General features: G+C 40.4%; 1 protein-coding gene across 4 annotated transcripts in view; it reads right to left on the bottom strand.

Annotated features, from left to right (window-relative positions):
• ZNF507 (zinc finger protein 507) overlaps nt 1-24728 on the bottom strand; it is a 41021-nt gene that overhangs the window by 14247 nt on the left and 2046 nt on the right. For 2 of the 4 annotated variants that reach the window (XM_082711099.1, XM_082711100.1), the window contains 3 exons: nt 17237-19371; nt 15707-15824; nt 11997-12111 (listed from right to left, as the gene is read on the bottom strand). In XM_082711099.1, coding sequence (XP_082567225.1) covers nt 11997-12111; nt 15707-15824; nt 17237-19369 — 2366 coding nt within the window. In that variant the 5' untranslated portion in view covers nt 19370-19371. Of the gene's footprint in view, nt 1-11996; nt 12112-15706; nt 15825-17236; nt 19372-23495; nt 23668-24728 lie in introns of all 4 variants that reach the window. The other 2 variants (XM_082711098.1, XM_082711097.1) reach the window with 2 other exon arrangements.

Raw genomic sequence — 24728 nt, 5'->3', positions numbered from 1 at the left:
AAGATACTTAGAGTAGAAATTAGGGAAAGAAATGAAGCATCGATGTTCTTTTCAAAGGACTACTGGGTCCTATGTCTAAAGTCAACAGAAAATAGCTAGTTTCTTTGTATTCAAATTAGCTTGGGCCTTAAAGTTTCAGAGTTTTTAAAAAAGTTGTTCAAAGTCTTTCTACAAAGTTAGAATCACACTGATATGGAAACCTGGCAAGTACAATTGAAAAAAAAAACAACTACATACCAAATCTCAGTTACGGATATCAACACAGATTATTCTGAATAGAATGCTAGCAAAGAGATTCTCACAGTGCATTGAAAGAATAATATACCATGACGAAGGGAGGCGATTCCAAGAATACAGAGAACTCAGTATTAGGAAATTTATTATTATCATTCACCATTTGAAAGGATCAAAAGAGAAGTCACATTTTCCTTGTTGTTGCTGAGATTTAATCTAAAGAAATTCAACAACCATTTAAACAAAATTTTTTACTACAGAAATCTTTTTTCCCCCCCGAGGAAGAGTATGCTTGTGTGTGTTGGGGGCCAAGGGAGGAGGACAGAGAGAATCCCAAGCAGGCTCCATACCCTGCGCAGGGCCTGATACAGAGCGTGCGACCCTGAAATCATGACCTAAGCCTAAATCGAGAATTGGACGCTTGACCAACTGAGCCACCCAGAAGCCCCCTCAATATCTTTTAATATGATTAAGTCCTTAAAATCTTTAAGAGTGGAAGAGAGAGAGAGAGAGTGCATGTGCAAGAGCAGTGTATGGAATGACTAAGCCCTAATCCTAGAAGCATCAACCTTAGGTTGGTAGCGATTTTCTGAAGGGACACAAACAATGGTAAATATTCACAGAAAGATCCAAACATGAGAAAAGTGGGAAAATGTTGGTTAACTGGTAAATAAGGTTAAGCACTTATTAAAATAATTTTCAACTGATTAGAGGAGAAGGATACTATAGGAGAACCCCAACTTTGAAGTTTGGTATAGGCAGCTTACACTTATTTCTACCTGCTTTTTAAAGAACAGGTTTCCTTTAGCTAAAGCACTATTTCCCCACTTTCCATTCCCTCTGCATTCTTCCTCTACAATTCCATGGAGGAATCCAAATTCTCTTAGTTTACAAAAAAGAGAGTGAACTACTATTACACTATCATCTTGTTTTATTCACTTTGCTTACCATACACTTATTTTTCTGAAATTCTGTTGTTTACTTATTGTCTATCTTCTTTCATGAAGGTATTGTTAACATAAAAAAAAAATAAAGCTGCCAGTTATTTATCAGGGAAAAAACTGGGTTTATTCAGGAATAACAGAGAATTGCAATCTGGGGCAAACGAACTTTGGCAAAACCAAGTCTTCTGAACAAAGAATAGGGATGCCCTTTCACAGAGGAAAGCACGAGGTAGGAAGACTGTCATAAATAAAAAATCCACTGGGGTAAAGTGGGAACTAGAAGCATAGTGAGTTTTCAGTGGCAGAGCTGTGACGATCTGTCACTGCCTGTGCTAGCTGGGTGGTGGTGAGGAGGTAAACCTTTCTTTCTCCTGCTGGGAGAGTAAAGTAGTATCCACCTGCAAGGTCCTTGTCTTCCTGCGGGGTCTGCAACTGACAATGAGTGGTAGGGCCCGAGAGCTCCCCCTGCTGAACCTGCAACTCCATTCTAGAGAAGTTTCCCTTTACTTACCTTCACAGTATAAATGACATGAGACAGAAAACGCACAGGTGACCCTATACCAACCTGACCAAAATACATGCAGTACCGCAACAAAATATGTTTTGAAACAGAGGGCTATCTATGTCTAACAGATCATTTCTAACCATGTTACCAACAGACCATCAACATCCCTATTTTCCAATCACTCCATATACTGGCAGAAAAAACAAACAAACCCAAAAAGCAAAGCAAAAAACCCTACTGACACAGCAACAGCAGCAGCACACTTACATGACATCACTTAGCACAATTTTGTTTTGCTTTTTTAGTGGACCTACCTGATGCTCTGATGACAATCTCCTTTGGTACCTCAGTTATTCCAATCTATCAAGGCAAAGTGTACGTGCAATATTCGGAAACAATAAGCACCCTAACAGATCAATTGCTGGTTCAGCCTCTGAATAAGGCTGGACCAAAGCTTTGGAATACCAGAAAGAACCCTATTATTCCGTAGGCCAATAAAGTCACATCCACATTTGTATGAAAAATGAGATTTCTTCCCAGTGCAAGAAAGCTACACTGAAACCTGTGATATCGTGATTTCCAGTAAGAAATATATATTTGGGGTACGCCTAGGGGTGGCAGTCAGTTAAGTGTCTGCCTTTGGCTCAGGTCGTGATCCCAAGGTCCTGGGACTGAGTCCCACATAGGGCTCCTTGCTCAGCAGGGGACCTGCTTCTGCCACTGCCTACTGTTCTCCCTGCTTGTGCTCCTCTCTTTATCTCTCTCTCTGACAAATAAATGAATAAGCAATCTTGAAAAAGGGGGAAAAAAAAAAGATATATTTAGTCTTTGTCCCCATTCCTAGCAGAGTTCCAAAACTTTGGGAAGTCAAGTAGGAGAGGAATCAGATGTCTTTTGTTATGTTAATGATGTAATATTCGGACCCCCTCAAGGTAACCTAAGGATGGGGGCTGGTTGTCAGAGGAGCCAAGAATGGGACTGGAAGGTGGAAGGTTGGAACGTTCAGTCTCCCCTTCCCGGAGGAGAGGGGCTGGACTAAGTAATGAAGCCTCCATAAAACCCAAAAGGATGTTCTGAGAGCTTCTGAGTTGGTGACCACATGAAAGTGCTGGGAGAGTGGTACCCAGAGAGGAAATGGAAGCTCTGTCCCTCTGGGGCCTTGCCCTGTGAACTTCCTCATCTGCCTGCTCATCTGTATCCTTTATATCCTTCAAAAGAAACTGGTAAACGTAAGTAAACCGGTTTCCTGAGTTTTGTAAGCTGGTCTAGCAAACCTCTGATTTATGGTCAGTTGGTTAGGAGCACAGGTGACGAGGAAGTGGGGACAGTCTTGTGGAATGGAGCCCCTCACCAGTGAGACCTGAGGCTATCTCCAGGATTCAATTTGTAAGACCCGTGGCCCAGTCAGTGTCCGCTGAGAACTGAGTTAATTGCTTGATGGTGTAGAAAAACACACATGGCTTCTCATAATTTGGCTAAAAAACTGAAAAAACCAAAACCAAAACCAAAACCAAAAAAAAAAACCACACAAAACCAAACCAAAACAAAACCCAAAGACTGAATTTTTCCATAGGCTTTCTCTTATTATTCATGGGTCAGTTACCAAGAAAATAAGAATGTGGTTCAAACACCCTCTTTCCCTGGCCTTGGACTGTACTCGGACCTTACTCCAGGTCTGATTCAATTAGAAACAGCTGCCTTGAGGGATTAGGTAGAAGAAAGCAGAACTTGGGGACGTTCTACAAGATCTGAAATGACCTGAGTAGGATTTGAATACGCACAAAAAGATGTCGATAAAAATTCTGCAGTAGGGTTTGTCTTACCACATTTGTTTCCTATGTTTTCAAAGGAATAAATAACTAAGGTTCAGAAAAGTGGCCACTTTAAATTTTGTTAAGAACCCAAGAAATCTTTATGCCACTGTGAAAAACAAACTTCTTTGGTACATCCCTTCAATACAAAACATACTGTTTTCCTTCAAATTAAACTATCTGTTCTGTTTCCTTAAAAGAAATTCAAGTTTTTCAAAGACTTGAGCTTTTCCCCAAGCCAAGAAAATTGACTGAAATTCAACATGCTTTCATATTGAGACTGAAGAAGTCTGTAACTAGTGGAAGTGATGGTCTGTGACTTCCAAGGGGAGTTCATAGAAGTAAGTAATAGTGCCTGCCTACTGGTAATCTAAGCATTCACTCTGGGGCACTGGCACAGCTGGGATGTCCTCATGGAGAAATCGTGCATATGTTCCTGCAGAAAGCCCTGGCCGAGGCCCTCGCCAACAGCTAGTAGCAACCACCAGCCTGGGGAGGGAGTCTTCAGATGGGGTCACCTCCAGCCTTCAAGTCTGTGCTAAGGCCCCAGACCTTCTGGAACAGAGACAAGCCATTTCTGTAGTGCCCTTTCTGAATCCCTGAGCATAATAAAACTGCTGCTGTTTTATACCACTAAATTGGGGTGGTTTGGCATGCAGTGGTGGTAGGCATCACTAAGAGTTTTCTGGCATACCTGAGACAGGCAAATTTTAATCCACCCAGTTCCTGTTTGCACATCTATGAAATTGGGACAGTAATATTTCTAAGTATGGGGCCATTATAAGGCTTAAAAGTGAGCTCACAGGGGCACCTGGGTGGCTCAGTGGGTTAAGCCGCTGCCTTCGGCTCAGGTCATGATCTCGGGGTCCTGGGATCGAGTCCCGCATTGGGCTCTCTGCTCAGCAGGGAGCCTGCTTCCCTCTCTCTCTGGCTGCCTCTCTGTCTACTTGTGATTTCTCTCTGTCAAATTAATAAATGGAATCTTTAAAAAAAAAAAAAGTGAGCTCACAAAAATGAAGTGCTTAGCACACTGTTTGGCCCATGTTAAAAAAAATGTTGATGGTTATTATAATTTCTAATATTTTTATAGTTGTAGAAAGACCAGACTTTATTCAATGACTGACTATAAGGAGAGGCAGCCTTGTCATTCCAAAATGTCATTTCCACTGCTTAAAACATTCCTGGATTTCGGGCGCCTGGGTGACTCAGTCAGTTAAGTGTCTGCCTTTGCCTCAGGTCATGATCCCCACATCAGGCTCTCTCTGCTCAGCAGGGAGCCTACTTCTCCCTCTCCCTATGCCCCTAATCCAGTTTGTACTCCCTCCTCACTCTCTGTCTCTCAAATAAATAAAAAATAAAAAAATATCTTAAAAAAAAAAAAAAAACCCAAACGTTCCTGGATTTCATTTAAAAAGTATTTTTCTTTTAGTTTTAGTGTCATATTAGAAAACTAGGCTCATTAGTACAAAAATACAGTATTTTAGATTCAGTTGATGTGCATCCCCGAAAATCAGAATCATTATCCTATGAGCACACATTTTCACTTCTAATTTATGTACCTCACAAGGCTATTTCAAAAACACCAATATCAGTTTCAGAGTATAAAGACCCATAAGTCCTAACTACAAAGAACAAGATTAATAAATTTGACTATATTAAAGATAGAAATTTGTCAAAAATGGTGGCTCAGTGGGTTAAGCCGCTGCCTTCGGCTCGGGTCATGATCCCAGAGTCCTGGGATCGGGTCCGCGTCAGGCTCTCTGCTTGGCGGGGAGCCTGCTCCCGCTCCCCCCCCACCCCCGGCTTGTGATTTCTCTGTCAAATAAATTAAAAAAAAAAATCACTGTGAATAAAAGATAAGCCACAGTTTAGAAGAGATAAGCAATATGCGTAACAGACAAAGAACCTGTATTCTGAACACAGAACTGCTACAAACCAGTAAGAAAAATGGCAGATAATCCAATAAAGAAACAGACAATAGCACACAAATGAAAAGATACTCAACCTCACAAATCATTAGGGAAATGCAAATTAGAACCAGAACAACATACCTCTCCACACCTACCAGAATGATCAAAATTAAAGAGTGATAATACAGAGTGTTGGTGAGAATATGAACTGATAGTCACTGTACATTTTAGATAACTGCTGAGCATCTACGAAGGCAGAATGTATATCTGTGCCTTATTACCCAGATACTCTGTTCCTAGGCATAAACCCAATGAAAATGGCCTTGTTTCATATATACACTGAGAAACACATAAAAGAATGTTCAGGGCACCTGGGCAACTCAGTTGGTTAAGTGTCTGCCTTTGGCTCAGGTCAAAGGGCTCCAGGGATGAAGCCCTGCATCAGGCTCCTTGCTCAGTGGGAAGTCTGTTTCTTCCTCTCCCTCTGCTCTTGCCTCTGTTCATGCTCAATCTCAAATAAATTAAGAAAATCTTGTATATTTAAAATAGAATGCTCAAAAGGCATTATCTGCAATAAAGGGGAAATAGGGCAATAACCCAAACATCTACCATTAGAAGAAGAAATGAATGAATGGCTAGTCTTACAACGGAATACGACACAGCAATGAAAAGGAATGCATTAGTACCACATTAAATTATACATAGTGATGATGAGTAAAAAAAAGCCAGACATAAAAGAATGTACATTGGGGCGATGGGCTGGTTCAGCTGAAAAAATCTTGAGGAGTTCCAGCCCCATGCTGGGTGTAGAGCTTATTTAAAAAAACTTAAAAAAAAAAATAGATGTACTACATGATTTCATTTCTGTTAAGTTCAAAGAAGGGCAAAACTAATTTCTGATGTTAAAGGTCAAATGGATGCCTAGGTTGGTCTGTCAGTTACAGCGTCTGACTTTTGCTATCAGCTCAGGTCTTGATCTTACAGAGTTGTTGAGTTCAAGCCATGTGCTGGGGTCCACTCCAGTCAAGAGAGTTAGGGGGTAGAGGCTAAGGGAGAAGGGAGGAGAAAGGTAGTCAGTGTCTGGAAGGCCCCAAGAAGAGGGTGCTGCAGAGGAGCTGGCAATGGCTTATTTCTTGGTCTGAATAGTTATAAGAAGAAGTTTAATTTGTGACCCAACCATCAAGCTGTACACTTCAAGTTTATGCACTTTTCAGGATGTGCACTACCTTAAATTAAAAAGTATTAAAAATTTTAAAGAGAGAAAGACCATCAACCAAATGCAATGTTTGGACCTTGTTTAGCTGCTGATTTGAACAAACTTACTTTGAAAGTATATCTGAAACATTTAGGGGAAATATTGGGTATTTCTGGCCTCGGTATTAAAACAGGACTCTTAAAAAATTCAACATTCCTATCTGGGCAGCTCTTCTTCTTAAGGAGGAAAAAAGCATAGTAATTCCATTATATGTTTATTTTCAAAACACAACTTACAGAACCAGAGCCATTTCACAGATGAGAAAAACTATCAGTCAACATTTACTGAGCACCTAATACATGCCAGGCAGTGTACCAAGTACTTTAGTCCAAAGCCTGTTCCTTCTTTGTCATGTTGCCTCTCCTGCCTCTTGCCATGCCATGGTGTAGTTTCAAAACATAAGGACTAATACAAGTGTGTTTATTTTTTAATTTTAATTTTTAATTTTATGGGGGAGGAAGGGCAGTTGGAGAAGGCATGGAATTCCTTCCAGTGCACAGCCTAACGTGGAGCTCTGTCTCACAACCCTGAGATTGTGACCAAGATTGTGACAGCCACTGTGCTCCATGCCTACTGAGTGCACAGCCCAATGTGGAGTTCTATCTTACAACCCTGAGATCGTGACCAAGCTGAAATTAAGCATCAGATGCTTAACAGACTGAGTCACGTAGGTGCCCTTCAAGTGTCTTTCCAAGGGAGAATTGGTTCAGTGTTAGACAGTGAGAAGGGAACTTGGTAATTTGAGGAAAATGTGTTGTCATCCCATCTTCCATCTCTAGCCAGTCAAAAAAGTAATATTGGGGGATGTAAACCAGGAGGAATTCTACAACTGTAATGTTAAAATTAAGAGGATAATCTATTCTTTGAAAATCCTGAATGGAGCCCTTTAACTGTGGGGTCAATGTTATAAACATCAGGTATATGGTTTACATGGAAATTCCTTTTAAAAAAAAAAAACTTTTTAAAAAGATTTTATTTATTAATTTGACAGATGGAGATCACAAGTAGGCAGAGAGGCAGGCAGAGAGAGAGAGAGGAGGAAGCAGGCTCCCTGCTGAGCAGAGAGCCTGATGTGGGGCTCGATCCCAGGACCCTGAGATCATGACCTGAGCCGAAGGCAGAGGCTTTAACCCACTGAGCCACCCAGGTGCCCCTACATGGAAATTCCTTAATGAAGCACTGAAAAACAAAGTTTGTTCCATTTGGTAATGCAACATTTGGGGTGGGATGATGCCTTTTTCATCTTTCTGTGTCCTCACACAGGAATGGCAAATAGCTCTCTTCCTTCTGTGACAGGGACAGAGTTTCTGAGCTGACCCTGAAAGCAAAGAAGCAGGAGAAGAAAACCAGCTCCTTTGATGTCCCAGGAAATATGGTGGGCGTTTAATACAACTGACCTCACTCAGTACTCACAAAGCTTTATGAGCAAGGCAGTATTCTCCCGATTCATATGGGAAAGCAGGCTTACCCTGTAAAAACATCCACAATGTCACCCAGCTGGGCACAGGTGTGTGGCCTAGGCCTGAGACTCAAAAGCATGAGTGCTGCACAAGACACTGGGTTGCCTCTAAGGCAACACAGCACAGGGATCTCAGCTGTGACATTTCTACTTGGGAGTAGCATCTCTCTTGTAAAAGAAATAAGCTATGCCTGTCTATCCAGAAATAGGATTACTCTTTGTTTCTAAAATGAGAGGTCAATAGCATTTCTGGGGAGGGGGTTAGGGGAGGTGATGTTACACAATGAATCCGTGACAGAGGACGCGGATAGAAACTGGGACCAATGAATATTACTTACTGGGTGCTTAGTTTGTGACAGGATGTTGCATATGGTATTGAATTTAGTCTTCATGCCTGCCCTGTAAAGCAGGTGCCTTAATTATCCTCATTTTAGAAAAGACAGGACCAAGCATAATAGGGTAAATAGTTTCCCCAACGTAATATGTGCCATTAAGTCAGAGAGCTCAGATTCAATCTCAGGACTATCTGCCCCTGGAACCAGGCTCTTCTTAACTAGTACATGAAGCGGATGGCCCAGATCACACAAATGGGTTCTGTGAAGGACTGGAATGGAAGCATAAAAAGGAAAGGTTTGTGCAAAGAACAGTTACACATACTGCAGAACACCCATTATATAACAGGCACATTAAAACACCAACGCACCTGTTCTGCCCTTGTGCAAAGACTAGAAGTTGCGCAACAAGGCACTCTAACTCCATGAAAAATTCATCATTGCTCCTGGTAAGCGTGTTTCTTAACAAAAAGTAGGTATATGGCACGGATTCTGAGAAAAGCAGCCCAAACTCTGACCAGTAAGTGTATAAGGTGGCAAAACTGAATGAAGCATACATGCAACTGGCTAGAAAGACTACGGTGATTACTCGGGTTAAATGAGACTTCAAGAACGCGATGCTAACTAGCTTGAATCAAGCAATATTGACAAGGAAGAGGAAGTCCTAGAAGCTTACTGTAATACACTGTGTTAATTCACAATCCCATGTGGATTTAAAGTATCTACAGAAAGTCAAAAAAAGAGTCCCAAGATTTGACTGTTTAAAAATAAGACTTTTGAGGGGTGCCTGGGTGGCTCAGTGGGTTAAGCCTCTGACCTCAGCTCAGGTCATGATCTCAGGGTCCTGGGATCAAGCCCCGCATCGGGCTCTCTGCTGAGCGGGGAGTATGCTTCTCCCCCTCTCTCTCTGCCTGCCTCTCTGCGTACTTGTAACCTCTCTCGCTCTCTGTCAAATAAATAAATAAAATCTTTAAAAAAAAAAAAAAAATAAGACTTTTGATAATCAGATAAAGACAACTATCATATGATCTCCCTGATATGAGGAAGTGGAGATGCAACATGGGGGGTTAAGGGGGTAGGAGAAGAATAAATGAAACAAGATGGGATTGGGAGGGAGACAAACCATAAGTGACTCTTAATCTCACAAAACAAACTGGGGGTCGCTGGGAGGAGGAAGGTTGGGAGAAGGGGGGTGGGGCTATGGACACTGGGGAGGGTATGTGCTATGGTGAGTGCTGTGAAGTGTGTAAACCTGGCGATTCACAGACCTGTACCCTTGGGGATAAAAATATATTATGTGTTTATAAAAAATAAAATAAAAAAAAAAAGACTTTTGAGAAAATATTCATAATTACAGGGAGCGGGACATAAGACATATGTCTCCTAAGACATAAGCACTCAGGCTAAACCCAGTGACCAAGTATAGTGTGAATAATCCTGGAAAGTAACAAATGGATGCCACTTTCTTGTAAGAGGAGGAGGATTCTCATAGTACATTGCCCACTGGTAGGAAGACCCTAGGACAATCACAGCCAACCCTAGGAATCTGTGAATATCTTAAGAACATAAGAAAACATAAACTCTAGGACACCAAAAACTATCAAAGTTCTTTTTTAAGCTCTAAGACTAATCTACTCAGGTAGATGTGAAGACTCCTCTAGAGAGCCAGAATCTTTTTTTTTTTTTTAAAGATTTTATTTATTTGACAGACAGAGATCACAAGTAGGCAGAAAGGAAGGCCGAGAGAGAGGAGGAAGCAGGCTCCCTGCTGAGTAAAGAGCCCGATGCGGGGCTCAATCCCAGGACCCTGGGATCATGACCCGAGCTGAAGGCAGAGGCTTTAACCCACTGAGCCACCCAGGTGCCCCATAGAGCCAGAATCTTTCATAAACTTATCATAACTGTCTATTTGAGAGTTCACTTATTTATTATCTACAAATTTCATGAAAGAGGTATAATAACCTTTTGATCATGACTATACTCTAATAGCCCAGCACAGCTCCTGGAACGTAGTATTGCTCAATAAATACTTCTCAATGAATCTAATTCTAGATCCAAAGAATGTTATTTTATTCTTGCCTGGATCACATGAATTTGGCACAGGATATCATTACATTTAAAAATAAAGATACCCAAAATATAAAGGCAAAACTTTTTCCTCTTATCAGATGAACCAGTGTCCCATTTCCATCATGTTCTTCTAAATGCTTCCTAGTAACAATCATAAATGATACACGCTAAGTACCTATTACTGCTCATCTATAATTTCTGGCATGAAGTTGTTGATAATGGTTAATGGCCTTCATTGTATTCTGGGGAAAAATCTTTCTTAGGGATCCTAGTTTTAAAAATGTTTGAAATAAGGGCGCCCGGGTGGCTCAGCGGGTTGAGCCGCTGCCGTCGGCTCGGGTCATGATCTCAAGGTCCTGGGATCGAGTCCCGCATCGGGCTCTCTGCTCAGCAGGGAGCCTGCTTCCTCCTCTCTCTGCTTGCCTCTCTGCCTACTTGTGATCTCTGTCAAGTAAATAAATAAAATCTTTAAAAAAAAAAAAAAAAGTTTGAAATAAAAACACAATGAGATAAGGCCAAACACCTTCCATAGAGCTATGAGACTTGGCAAATGAATATACTGAGGACTGATTATAAATAAATAAATAAGAATGATTATAAATAAGTTTGCAAATGTTATACTATAGCATCAAATAATGGCATTTTCAGGCACAGTCTGTCAGGTTTTCATTTAGCTACTAATACAGTGGGGAAGTTTCCCACACACTGTGTCATATCTATATAAAAAACTAGGGAGAGAAGTTAAAATGTGAAACAGGTTTTGATAAGCCATTGAAAAAGATCACGCCCGTGGCCTAGCACAAGTAGTCACGGTGACGGTCTCAGCTTTGAGTAGGATCCTGATACTCCATTGTGGCTTCAAGTGGAACAGATTGCCTTGGGACGGGGGACCTTCTGCAAAAATGTCTATACTTTTAGCACACGAACAACATGCAGCTTATTCTCAAGAGCTGAAGTGTACTTAGGAAATAATGATTTCTATCTTTCTATCTTGATCACCTGAGAACGTCTTTATTTCCTGAAAACAAGTATTAGAATTGGCTTTTGTGGAAAATCAAGTAACAAAATTAAATGATAATTTAATTTTCAAAAAAAACCCTCTTTCATAGGGAATTTTATTGCTTTTAAGTTTTAAGCATCTTTTGTTGGAATATGGAGCAATTAAACCTCCAAATTACCGAAATGTACTCAAAGCACTGAAGTTTACTATGGTAATTTATACCCACATGAAACTGAGAACATCAAACTGACAGATGTAGGTATCTTCCTCTATTTCAACTAGATGAAATGCCGGTTGTCCTAAGACAAAAGCTTAAAGTTCATATTTCTTAACAAACTAGACAACACTCACCAGTAGTGAGTTTCTTTGTACCTACCTTGTGTTTAAACAGGTGTTATGAATCTTTAATTCTATTTTTTTCTTTACTGTAAAATATTCTAATACAAGCATTAAAACTTGAGGATCATCACACTTACCTGTATGGCTTGTCAGAGTTATGGATTCGTCTGTGGTTTCTGACTCCAACGTATGTTGTACTTGTATAATCGCACACATCACATCTATACTGTTTCTGGACTGAGGACTTAGTCCCTAGACAAGGGATTGGAGAGCTTTAGCGAAATGCACTGATTAGATACAAATGACACAGTTTCCACTGTAACTGAATATTTGTAACACACAGTATTAATATTTCAATCAAGGCTTTCCCATTTATTAAAATTAACAAGTTTGAACACGGCTTTCCAGGTTCTCCTGCAACTAGACTATCAGCAGATATAAGCTGAACATCATTTGACCTGTAAACACAAATACATTGGGTTAGTTTATGCATTACCTTGTACAAAATGCTAGAATGTAATAAACTTGATGACAGCTGCCCTGCTGACTGTGCAGCAGCTGAATTAACCAGAGATACACTGTTGATCTGAAAGGTGGTCTAACTAATACTGGATACACTGTCTTAAGGAAACACTGATTTGCCAACAAGCTTTGATTTCATACACTAATACAACATTACAGAGTATGCCGCAAGGCATATATAACAAACTCTAGATAAAAAGACTAAAGCTTTTTACCCTGTGGGTTTCCTTTTTTACAACTGAAAGCCAGCTATCAGTGCAACAACGGAAGGAAAAAACCAGCTTGAATTATTCAGTGCTAAATAATATCATATAATCATACTCAGCAAACCGACAGGTGACAAGGATAAGTGTCATCACTAATGTGAGTGTGCCACTCTCTGGAATCCAGAAGACATGGATCCAGTGGAAAAGAGGCCATGTTACCACCCTCACTCTGCAGCAACAGGGCTGGGTAGTTTTATTCAGGGTAAGCCGGAGACAAAACAAGCTGGATGCCTTGATCATGTAAAACTGTTCCTGAAGATATTCAACACTCTCTTTACTCTTCTGTAAGCACAAAATCTGTAGGCCATTCACAGCCTGACTGCTTTATATTCAGAAACAAAGCAAGCATGGAAAGCTGGAGAATAAGCCAGAACAGGAAGGAAGCTTAGGTAGAACACTAGCACACAGTACAGAATCGTAAAACTGCTGGCACAAAAGAAACCCACGCTGAAAATTCAACAAAGAAAATCCTTAAGTTAAATTTAAGCTTTCTAAAATTGAAATTTTCTTTTGCCTGTAACTACTTTTGCCAGGCAGAACAAAATGTCCTAATTTCCTGGTGTAAGTCTACAACATTAATATACACACTGATCATAATTATAATTTAAGTATTACTCTTAATTGGTAGGTTAAAAACTTGGACTTGATTATAAGTGGCACTGTTCCAAATTCAGTTAAAAAAAAAAAAAACCCTGAAAAAATGAAGTGTGAAATATTGGATAATGGTTTTGTGTGAGAAATATTACAGATCAATGACAACTAATAAAAATGACAGATGGAAAAACTTAATATAGCACAGAATGAGAGCCCGTGCTACTTCAAGCAACTGTTTCCAGTAGAAAGAATATTAGATTTAAAAGTTCAAAACTCTAGGCTTTGTCCTTGCTCTTCCACCTAGTACCAGGGTGATCATGGGCAAAAGCATTTTATCTGGTGAGGACTCAGTTTTCTCATCTACAAAATGGAAATTCTAGAACCTCCCAGCATGGTTTACTTAGAAAGCAGAGAACCCTCTATTCTTCCTTCACTGCAGTCTGCGTGTCACCGGCATGTTTGTGTCGGATCTCTTGACCTGTCCCTAGCTGTAGACTCCCCTGAGGGCAGAGATCTGTGTTTTCGGTTTATGCCGAATTTCTAAAGCTTTGCGAATTTTATGTTTGCAATAAGGAACAATTTAATTAAATTTCACGAAGGAGCACCATATGAAAGTGCTTTGCCCATGGCTCTAGGAGAGCACCTGTGACGTTAGCTGACACCCCTGTCAGTACAGTTCTGTCTTCCTCCCCGGCTGCAGTCTGTACAGGCACTGGATGCCTTCACTGGACTGCTGGCAGCAAGCTCAGGATGGGCACTCCATGCCTTTTGGCAGAAAGAATGTCTGAAACACCATTACACTGGGTCTCAGAGTCAAAAACATGTCCTATATAATGTAGGTTATAACATAACCCCATAAGAGTGGGGAGAGGCAGAGGCTGGGGACGACTGAGGCACACATCCCCCAACTTGTTCATTAATTTTATTAAGTGGCTAAAGAAGTTCTAGCAAGGCATGAATTTCTTTGACCTTCTTTGTGAGCAAAACACTTTGTTTCTTGGCCTGACAACCAGATTTCCGAAGATTTAATATTGAATTAATAAAGTGTCAACATTTAAGTATGCAGGAGATTATCAGTCATCTGAAGCGTTTTACTATTACCACAGAGAAGAAAAATGGAATGAAGTGAGAGAAAAACAGACATGGCAAGCAGTTTAAATCCATACATTTAACCCCAAGAAATAGCAGAATGCACTAAGAAAAGATGCTGTAAAATGGGGATATGGTGGACAGATGCTATCACCGTAAAGCTCAAACTGGTTACTTTAATTTTGAGCTGACATTTTAATCTTTTTTATTAAAATTGTGAGTTCTAATTTGTTAACCCATTTGGACAGTTTTATAAACTACTGCTTTGGAAGATGGTGCTAGAAAAGCCATTCCACCACTAGTATTAACCGCAGGTGGTGCCACTGAGTAGTATTTACTTTATTCCTTCATTAGGGATTTATGGTCCAACAACATCAAATGTTTTAATGTCTCCTTTAAAGGGGAATATGGAAACATAATGAATTAAAATAAAAGGAGGCATTTAGGGCTATTTTGTAAAAAGGAAACAAAACTGTTTTAGCTCAGCCATCTATTGCAGAAACAGATGCTATGTCATAAACTCCTTTTGTTTTGGATAGTTTTACAGGGATGACATCTGTTTGACAAGGGAATTTTGGTGCTACAGTGGTGTCAAAATCAGTTCTTTCAGAAACATTCTTGAATCAGTTATGCTTTCTGGGGTATAATTTAATGAAACATTACGGTAAAACATTTTACTCTGCAGTTGTTTCTAACTTTAATTCTTGGGAAATCTAAAAAGGAAAGTCACCCCAATATGTTTTATTTCCCATAAACACTACGTACAGCACTTGAGACACTTAAAGTATATCAATTTAAGAGAGCTGATGCAAGGAAGCACGGTTTATTACGCTTTATCCCTAATTCTCCGGATGTGGCATCCGCCTTTTCATGGAACTCTAATTAAATCTTTTGATTCTAATATTCCTATTAGCAGAAACTCGGCCAACTAGTACCTAACTAGTGCATAAAAAGATCTTGTGCGTGTTTTTTTTTTTTTTTTTGAATAATGCAGATGAAATCTGGCAGCCATACTTGGATAAGAATAAGATCTCAGCAGGAAGCCTCACTTAAAGTTTGAGGTGAGAGCCTGCCGTTTGCAAAAGCTTCCCCAGCTTGCTGGTATGTCACCCAAGGGTTTATGCTGGGATTGGCTCTGACAGGACAGCATAAATTTCAACCTATTATTTACCTACAGTGTTGAAGCCGAATACTTACTAATACAGTGTTTCATTCAATACCTCAGGAACACAGGTTAAGATTCACTCCGCAGTATGAAAAGAGAGAATATAGGCAGCTTTAGTCCTGAAATTAACCCACATGACAACTAAGCTTTTTAAGAAAACTTTCTATACTACTCATGCAGCCTGGACCAAAAAGAAAAAATGCACGGATACCTTCCTGAATACATTTTCCATCAGCTGTATCACCGGCAATCCTTGACTCATTAGAAGTTGCTACTGACAAGGTATCTGGAAGACTGTGTTGCTCTCTCTCATGGTTCCTCAGCTGACTCTAAAAAAATTGAGAAATATTCACATGTAACCTTCAATAAATACACCTGCACTGTTACTCAGAGACTGGAGAAGCAGTTAATTGCTTTCACGGCCTAGTACCTAAAACACATTATCAGTATTTTAAAATCAAATGTGCTAAAAGATTACCTGACTTATTTGACAGTTTATGGAAAGAAATACTCTAGGGAAATCACAGTCCATCAAAATGGCAGCTCTTTGTGCCTTTTCCGAGAGGAATCCCCTGCTACCCCCTGCTTACGCACGGCACGTGCATACTTACTTACACACTGGCCTGCCAGCGGAGGAAAGAGCAGAGCACTCAGAATAACCCAATGCTTTCATAAAAATAAATCCAAACAGCAATTGTTTTGCTGGACTCCTGGTAATTTTTCTTTCAGTATCAACTAAATGTGCCAGAGAGACCTAAATGGAACCGTTCCTCCACGGGATCTTCTTCCCCCACCTCCACAATCGAGAGTGCAGGAGCCAAAGGAACTTCGGGAACCTGTTTTTGCTGCCCATCTGGATGCATTGCTTGTCTGGTAGTCTGAGACCACTTCGGATTTTCATGAGGGCAATCCAAGTAGGTAGTGAAATCTCAGACTCAAAGACTTTTTTATTCCTGAGCTAGACCTCCAACTCTGGGGAATCTGAGAGAAAAAGCCTACATCCTAGCTACCCTTTAAGCACACTTTCCTCCCACCGAACAGTCAACTGAAACACGAGAGAAGGAAAGTTTGAAAGTAATGAGTCAATCCAGTTTCCTTTACAGAAACAGTATCTCATGCTAGTTGTTGGTTTTAAGGTAGCATGTAAGATGAAAATCAGTCAAAATAGTCCTTGAAAGTCCCTTAAACTGCCCATAAAACAACACATGTGGCTCTGTTTCCACTTGACTATCTTTCATTAAGTCCAAAACAGCTTATCTTCCCTCATGCAATGACACAGATCACTACTGGCTGGTTGTGTAGCTCAAGTGAATGACCTACATTTTGGGGCCATGGAAGATGAAAAATAGCTATTTTTTTGCACTGATGATGTAGGATTACATTTGTGTAAATCAAATTTGTGTACGTCCCTCCACCGTACATTCCCTTGTAATTACCCTGCAATTTAAAATCAACACATTTAAAAAAAGATATCCGCACTAAAACTAAAGCAGTAAACACAGAAACTGTTAAGGAGGCGGTCGGCAGGGAAAACAATCCTACACCAGAAATTCTGATGACCTAGATTTCAGTCCCTATTTTAATACTAATTCAGTTGGGATCCTCTGGGCAAATTATCCAACTTCCCTAGGTCTCAGTTTCCTTATCTATAAAATGAGGTGGTTGGGCTCTCTCTACCAAGCTTCCTTCTAACTCTAAAAATTTGAAGGTTCTCTGAATGACTTCCTGAACCAATGCTTACCTTATAATGAAAAGACTCTTCGCACTGCTTGCACTGGTATATTCTTGTTTTACAGTGGTTGATCATGTGGTTTTCCAGATCTTTGCTGTTGTCAGCTATGTGCTCACAGATAGGACACTGATACGGCTGTCTCTGCCGATGGACTCGCAAGTGCTGCTTGATGTAGCCCTTGTTCCCGCTGGCGTAGTGACACAGGCGGCAGCGGTAGGGCCGATCAGCATTGGGGATGTACTCCACCACGCTGCTTCCCGACAGGCTCGCCTCGCTGTTTGGTTGGCACTGGGCGTTGTCCTGCAACTCCTTCAAAATGTCGTCATCTGAAGCATTTTGGTCTGTCCTTTCCCTCAGCTTTTCAATGACAGTCAGTAAGGACATGCTGATGCCTGTCTTAACTTGCCCATCGGACAATTCCTGCCTACCCTCCGGGAGTGCTACCAATGTTGAGTTGCTTTGGTTAAAAGTTGCTAATCCATCTGCAGAGTTTTTGAGTGGTGACATCATTTTAGAGTATGCCGCCAATGTGCTATCTACTTGCCTTTGTCCGGTGTCTGGATCTAGAAGGTTTATGTTCCCGTAGTGCCCGAGGTTGGCTCTCGTCAGCTCTGCAGCTCGTATGGGCATTGTGACGAGGGCTTCTGCGGCTAACGAGTGTAGTCTGAGAGACTCAGAATTTGTTCTCCTTCGGCCTGGTGGGGCGTTCTCATCAGCAGCCAGTCCTTTGTTTATTAACTCACTGTCTTTCTTCTCTGGACTGCTCCAGCCTATGATCAGCCCCCCAATATCAACAGTACATTTATCAGCTCGATAAACTTCATCTCTTCCTTCACACCCGATCTGGGATTCTGTTGGGTTCAGGTTTTTGCCCTCTTCGATTTCAGCATTCATGAGGAAATGCTTCTGTGGAAGAGTTTCTTCCGCACTCGGGAGACGCTCCACTATCACGTTAACATGGCCTTTTTTATTTGGGCTGCTACTAATGATTTTCTGTGCAGATGAAAGCAGACTGTCGGCAATCAGATTCTCCTCCACATCAGAAATCACCTCCAGCATTTCTTCCTCGTTAGGGTCAAGAGTAACCGACTGACCTAGATGAACTCCCCCTTCCACACTCTGTTCCAAAGGAGATGAAGAGGATAATGTTTCTGAGCTGCAAATCTGTACTTGTACTGAAGGCCCGTTGTGGATACTCAGTTCATTGTCTCCAATAGCAATGACTACTGCGTCCAGCCCACCAGGCTCAGCAGCTACTGAGGAGTCCAGCAAGCCTAGGGGCTCGTTTTCATTTTCGAAGATTGGATAGGAGCAATCGACCTCCCCGGCATGCTTCCAAGCATGTGTTTTCAACATTCTCTGCTGGCCACAGGTGTAACTACAGAACAAGCAGCGGTACATGCCGTACTGTTCATATGCGTACCACTTCCTCTTACCCATCTCTGTCACGGGTACATTTTGGGCGGGGTGAGCTTGCGGACTGTCCACACTCATGGCGGTATCAGAAGTTGTTTCATTCTTTCTTTCTGCGGGTCTCTGAGACAAAGAGTTGGAGGGGCTTATACACTGTAGGGCTTTGGGTTGAGTGCGACTGTTGGCATCATTTTCATGGTCATTTACCACGTGAGCTTCAAGTTCCTCTTGGCTTTTAGATGTGATGTGGCACTCCGAGCACATCAGAATCACTTCATTCTGGTGACCATGCTGCTTGATATGATCTTTTAACACAGAAAACGATGACGACAGAAACTTGCAAAGGCTACACTGGTAAGACATAGCCTTCCCATCATTCTGGGCAAGAGAGCCAGGGGTGAAGTGTATCTGTGACATCTCAGTCTTTCTAATCTCGGCAGCAGGTGACTGGGTTACTTTAGCTGGAATCTCGCAAAGTTCTTGGGCTTCAAGAGAGTGTGCTGCAGTACTGGAACGTGAGCGTTTCTTCCCAATTAAGAGACATTTTTGTGACTTTTCATGTTCTACTATCTTGCTTAACTTCTGGATAACATGGATTAATGGATCTGTTTTAACTTTTCTTTGTTCATCAATTTCCAATGATGAACTGATGACAGTTTCAGCAGTCAACAGAGCCTCTTGTTCTCCAATATCTGGCACCAACATGGCAACACTGCTGCTTTCTTCCATATCTAGAAAGGATAACATACAACAGAAAGAAATAACCAGATTATAGGTAACCCAGGTATGTAATTACAGGAAATTGAAACTAATCTTAGAGTTTAAGCTAATCTCTGTATTCTCTAACCTGGGAGCTCCGTATCAGTATACCTGGGTATGCCCAACAGAGACTTAAACTGTTCACAACTTCTCTTTGGAGTGCCGTTCCCTATCAAGACTGATGATGATCTTTCCATCGATTTCTTTCTTTGGAAATAACTTTAACAATGTGAAACTCCTTTTTCTTCACTTTCTTTCCCCTAGACATCTAGCTGGGTCCAATCAGTACCCCTCTCTTTTGCCCAATGCCAAAAAACAGGACTCCTATTCCTTGACTGAAAGAACATAGGCATTCCCAGGGCATGTGGAACCACCTCAAGTTACTACAAAATACATGATTGACACAATTCTTGGGAGACAACTTCTTACACCAAATATAATTATAATTTTATTATTAAAACCATACAGTTTTTCCTCCCCAGATCTTTGGAATTATGAAAATACAGCTGTGAACCTCTTGTAAAGGGCAGAGTAAATTTTCAGAAGTACTATGCAAACGAAACTACATAAAAGCAATGATCTAGTTCCTTCTTTTACTTCCTTCGATTTATCTTCCTGAAGATAAACCACAAACCATGCTGTGGTTTTTTCCTAGAAGCCGTATTAGTGGTCAACTACTACTCATATGCATGTATGTTCTTCATTCTTTTTTTTTTTTTCCCTGAAAGGGAGAGGGGTATCAGAGAAGGAAAACAACTGGTGTTTCAGGTCTACATATTCAAAGTCCTTAAAAGGGGTTCTCTGTAAGTTCTAGCAATGCACTACAGCCAAGGAAGTTACAAAACAAAAAATACTCACAATATCTTTCCGCCTAGATCTTGAATCCTCTATTTCCTGGCAGTACTTTCATTTCAAACATTTCCTTTGGCTCAAAGTGAGATTAATTTGTTGACTTGGATCACATTTTTCAGTTTAGGCTTTTTTCCAGCAACAAGTTTTGTTTTTCCACATTTTAGGTGCATTCTGGAGTCTTACTCACAACATTCAATAAATGCCAGCAAAATTTTTAGTGGCACCAGCTATAGACCAAAGACCATACTATTCTTAAACTCCAGTTACAGGCTCTGAATTCTTATTTTAGGAGGTGAATAATGGCTTCTCTCCCCCCAGGTGGCTGAATCAACACGGAAGGGCCCTTCAGCCCTGCCAAGATCAGACCTAACTCCTGCTAGACCCTACCAGTGCTCTGACCAGCTGCAGTGCCAGTCCTCCCATATCTACTCTTGGCAACAGTGATGGCTTTTCCTCTGATTTTTCTGCTCTTTCTGGCACACAAACTTTCTATATCTAGGTCCACATCAGGCAAAAATGCAAACATTTTACACTCGGTTTCTTTAGTACTACTTCTTCCCTCCTTCCCTGATAGTTTGTCCAATGTGATCAGTTTTCTTCTCCATGTCCAACTGCATTCGTGGAAAGGAACGCATTCCATAGCCATTACAACAGTGACTGCTACCCCAGCTCAGATGGCTGGCCCTTTAGCTACTCTCTCCCTTAAACAACCCGAGGGCATTACCTCTCAAAAGACTATGGAGTCCCTTTCCATCTTTCTCAAGTAGGAAGAGTAATATTTTTAAATCCCTATAAAATCTTAAGTCACTAATGAAGGGATCAGTATGGGAAAAATTTCTCTGGGGAAAATCCTTTGTGACTTTGTCAGTTACCTTACTGCCTGACAATTTCACATTTTTAGGCCAAACGGCACTGTGGCTCTTTCTGTGACTACTGATTTCCCTTTAAGGTCACTCAAGGCTTTTTTTTTTCTTTCGGTTCAATTATTAAATGCAAATTAGTTAAGTAATTGTTAGTAACAGGAATCCTTGGACATTTAGTTTCTTGCACAAGATCTGGTGGTCTACTGTAGACCTAAGGTGTCCTTCTCAATGAAATGTGACATCCATGTAGGCTGATTGATAGTCTGCAAGTTAACAAGTGACTATTGGCTCAACAGACTTTGCATACCCACAGGGTTACAAAGGTGATTCATGTTATCCCTCTTCTACTTAATGACAGAATAGGAAAGAGAGCAGTGCAAATTGCTCCCTGTGGATATTTCAGTGTGTAACCTTAAAAAGAAAGTAAAATGAAGAGGAGGAGGAGTTCATTTTATCTGAAGAAAAAGACTAATACAAAAGAAACTGACAAAACATTCCGATTTTAAAAGCGGTATCTGCTCAGGCATTAAGAGCTAATGGAAATTTGCAGCAGATGCTCCAATTTTCCCTGAACATTTATGTAAGTACCTCATTTTAGAGGCTGCATACATTTGGGGATAAGTACAGAAATGGCAGCTATAAAACAGATATGACAACATAAAATACATCACGAAACACCTGAAAAACCAGTTTGAGTCTGCATGGCAGAATTGTACAAGTCTCGTCTCATTAAACAAAAGTCTCTGTTAGAAAAGGTTAGATAAACAGTTCATGATAAAGTATACACAAAGAGGGAGTTAAGCTGACCTTAAGGCCAATCCTTTAAATTTTCACAAAAATTTCACTTTGGGCCACCAATGTGCACATATATATGGGATTCCATGTCAAGTGAAGTAAAATTTGGGGAGGAAAAAAAAAGAGATGAAAAGGAGTACAAATACAATCCCAGTGGTTCAGTGATGATGACAACATGGATTATGAACATGTCATACTATCCATGACCTTCAACAGATCAATGTAAATGAAACTTTAAAAAATGATTATGGTTAAAGGGGTGGGTGGAGGGTGGGATGAAGTAGGAATGGCAAATTTTATAACTGAAGTTGAGTGATGAGTACCCAGGAATTCCTCATACTGTTCTTTCTACTGCGTACATGTTTAAAACTTTTCATAATAAAAAGCTGTAGTAAAAGCTGTTATATGCAAGGCATTAAACAAAACATGATTATGGAAAAAAAAATCACAGTACTCATGGTTTAAAACTGAGTTGACTGGATAGGACAAACATATTTAGAAGTTAAAAGAAAATTAACAGCTTTTAAATAATGAAACAGTACACATGACAAAATAGAAGGCAACAGCTAATGACCAAACCCTAATAAAAACTGAAAAGCTAGTTTTGGTCTAGGAAGGTAAGGAAAAGCTTTATGAAGAGGTGGGAGGTACACTGTATTCTAAAAGACGGCTGTGCCAGATGTCAACCATCTGTCCCTCTGGGCTCAGTGTCTCCTTTTCTCCACTCTGTTCTCTGCCTCAGGAGGTATTACATCATTAGACTCCTATGCCCTCTGGTTCCTGGTTGCCCGTGGGGAGCCACGACAGGAGATCAGAGGGATGCAGCAGAGTGAGACCAGGGTATTCATGTCCTTGGTTCCTTCCCTCTAGGTCACCTTGGATTGGCCATGTTCAATGGAAGGCCATTCTCTCCAGGCAGGGGGCTCTGCAAGACTTTTCTGCTTCTGGTAACTCTTCCTTCTCCTGACACTGCTAGCATCAGATAACTGCATTATCCCTGTAGTTTGCCTACATCTTTATGAAGTCCTACATCTTTATTAAGAGTATCTTTGTAAATACATCCTCCTTGAATTATCCTAATTAGAGTGCTTCAGTTGCTCTTTTGGAATTCTGTTAACACAAGGGTAAGATTGACAAGGAAAACAGCCATAACATTATTATATTTTCATAAACAAGAATAAACCTGCTATCTAATTATCTGGTTAGGGAAAAGACCAATATGGCTGAATAGGAAGATTTACAGAAAGAGGAAAGACTAGAGGCATCAGTAAAGTAGGGAGCTCCTTGTTTGGAATCTTTAGACATAACATTAGACAAAATATACCAAACTGTTACAAATAAATAAATATAAATTGCATCCCAAGCCAGAAAAGTTCTACAATCCTTCCACTCAGTCTCAAATTTTTCCTAGACGACAGGACAGGCTTCCCCAGCTACCTGAAAGTAGAAATTTCCTATGAGATCTTTTAGAAGCCAAAATGATGTCAAGTGAAGAAGGAATGACCCTTAAATTATATGGAAGAAGTTTTGCGTGTTCCCCAAACCAAAAGTAACCTCTTAGGCTTTTCTGATACCTCAGGACACACCTTGCTAACGAATGCACAAAACAGATCAAGATAAAGCACAGATGCTCACAGACACAGTTCAAAGCTCTGGTGCCTTGATGTTGAGATGCTGAATGCAATTCTTGGGCAGGGAAGGAGCTTGGTGGGGCCACTCTTGCTGCCGGGGGTATGTGCTGCCTCTATTAATGGCTTGCTGCAAAACAAAGATTAAAAACTACTTTTGGTTTTCATCCTTTTTTTTTTTTTTTGGTAGAAGGGAAATCTTTGGATTTCTTTCAGTTAGAGAAAATAGGTACTTTTGTAGATCCTTCATAAAAGCGAAATGGCAGAAAGCAAACTGAAAAGTGGGGGGAGACCTGTATTCCACAGCCCAAGCTTGTAATTAATGTCTTTCCCAAGAAAAGAACCAAATTATTTCTGTTGTCTTTCTTTCCTTATAATTTACTACTTGGTTTCTTTGTACATCTAATTAGTTCCTTTCAGTTATAGCATATGGTTATCATAAGTAAAATCAAGTTGAACAATTCTTGTGGGCCTGAGGGGAACTGGAGAAAGGCTGTAATTTTCTGTGTGTGTACAAAGGCAGTTTGCTATTTTATAAAGAACTTTCTCTTTCAGACTTACAATTTGTTCTTTCCCAACTAAAGATTGTGTGAAGTAATGACCAATTTCCCATTCTTTCCTTTTGCTCCAGTCAAAAGGCAGAAGTTCCTCTTCTAGAGTACCCTCAATCAGCTGTGTGACCTTAGGCAAGTCACTGTTTCTGTGGGTTTTATTCAGATTCCTCAGATGTAAAACAAGAGACTGGTACTGGATGAACTTTCATGTTCCTAAATTATGAACTGTCTATAAAAAATTACCGTGAGATTGCTTACACATTTATAGATTTATCTTACTGTCAGCTATAATTTATTTGAATTAAAATCTCCTTAGCTTAATGTGATTAATTGCCACTAAGAAAAAAACAGTATCAATATCACAAGTACATGAATTTCTTAATCTAAAATTTCTTAGTTGGCATCTAGCCTGAGAGAATATTCTAATTTGGCAGCCATGGCGAAGACATAAGGCCTAACTAACATTAACCAATATTAAGATTTAACATTTATTAAGTACCTATAATGCGCCAAGCACAGTACTGGAGACTACAAAAATAAGTAAGAAGAAATCCTTGTCCTTGAAGTGTTTACTACCATCCAGGGGGCAGTGCCTATGCAGACGTGTGTATTCGTGTTATTTCTGATAATAGTAGCC

Source organism: Mustela nivalis, assembly GCF_964662115.1.
Source record: "Mustela nivalis genome assembly, chromosome: 18".
Taxonomy (NCBI): domain Eukaryota; kingdom Metazoa; phylum Chordata; class Mammalia; order Carnivora; family Mustelidae; genus Mustela; species Mustela nivalis.
This window is presented reverse-complemented; position numbering and strand designations above follow the sequence as displayed.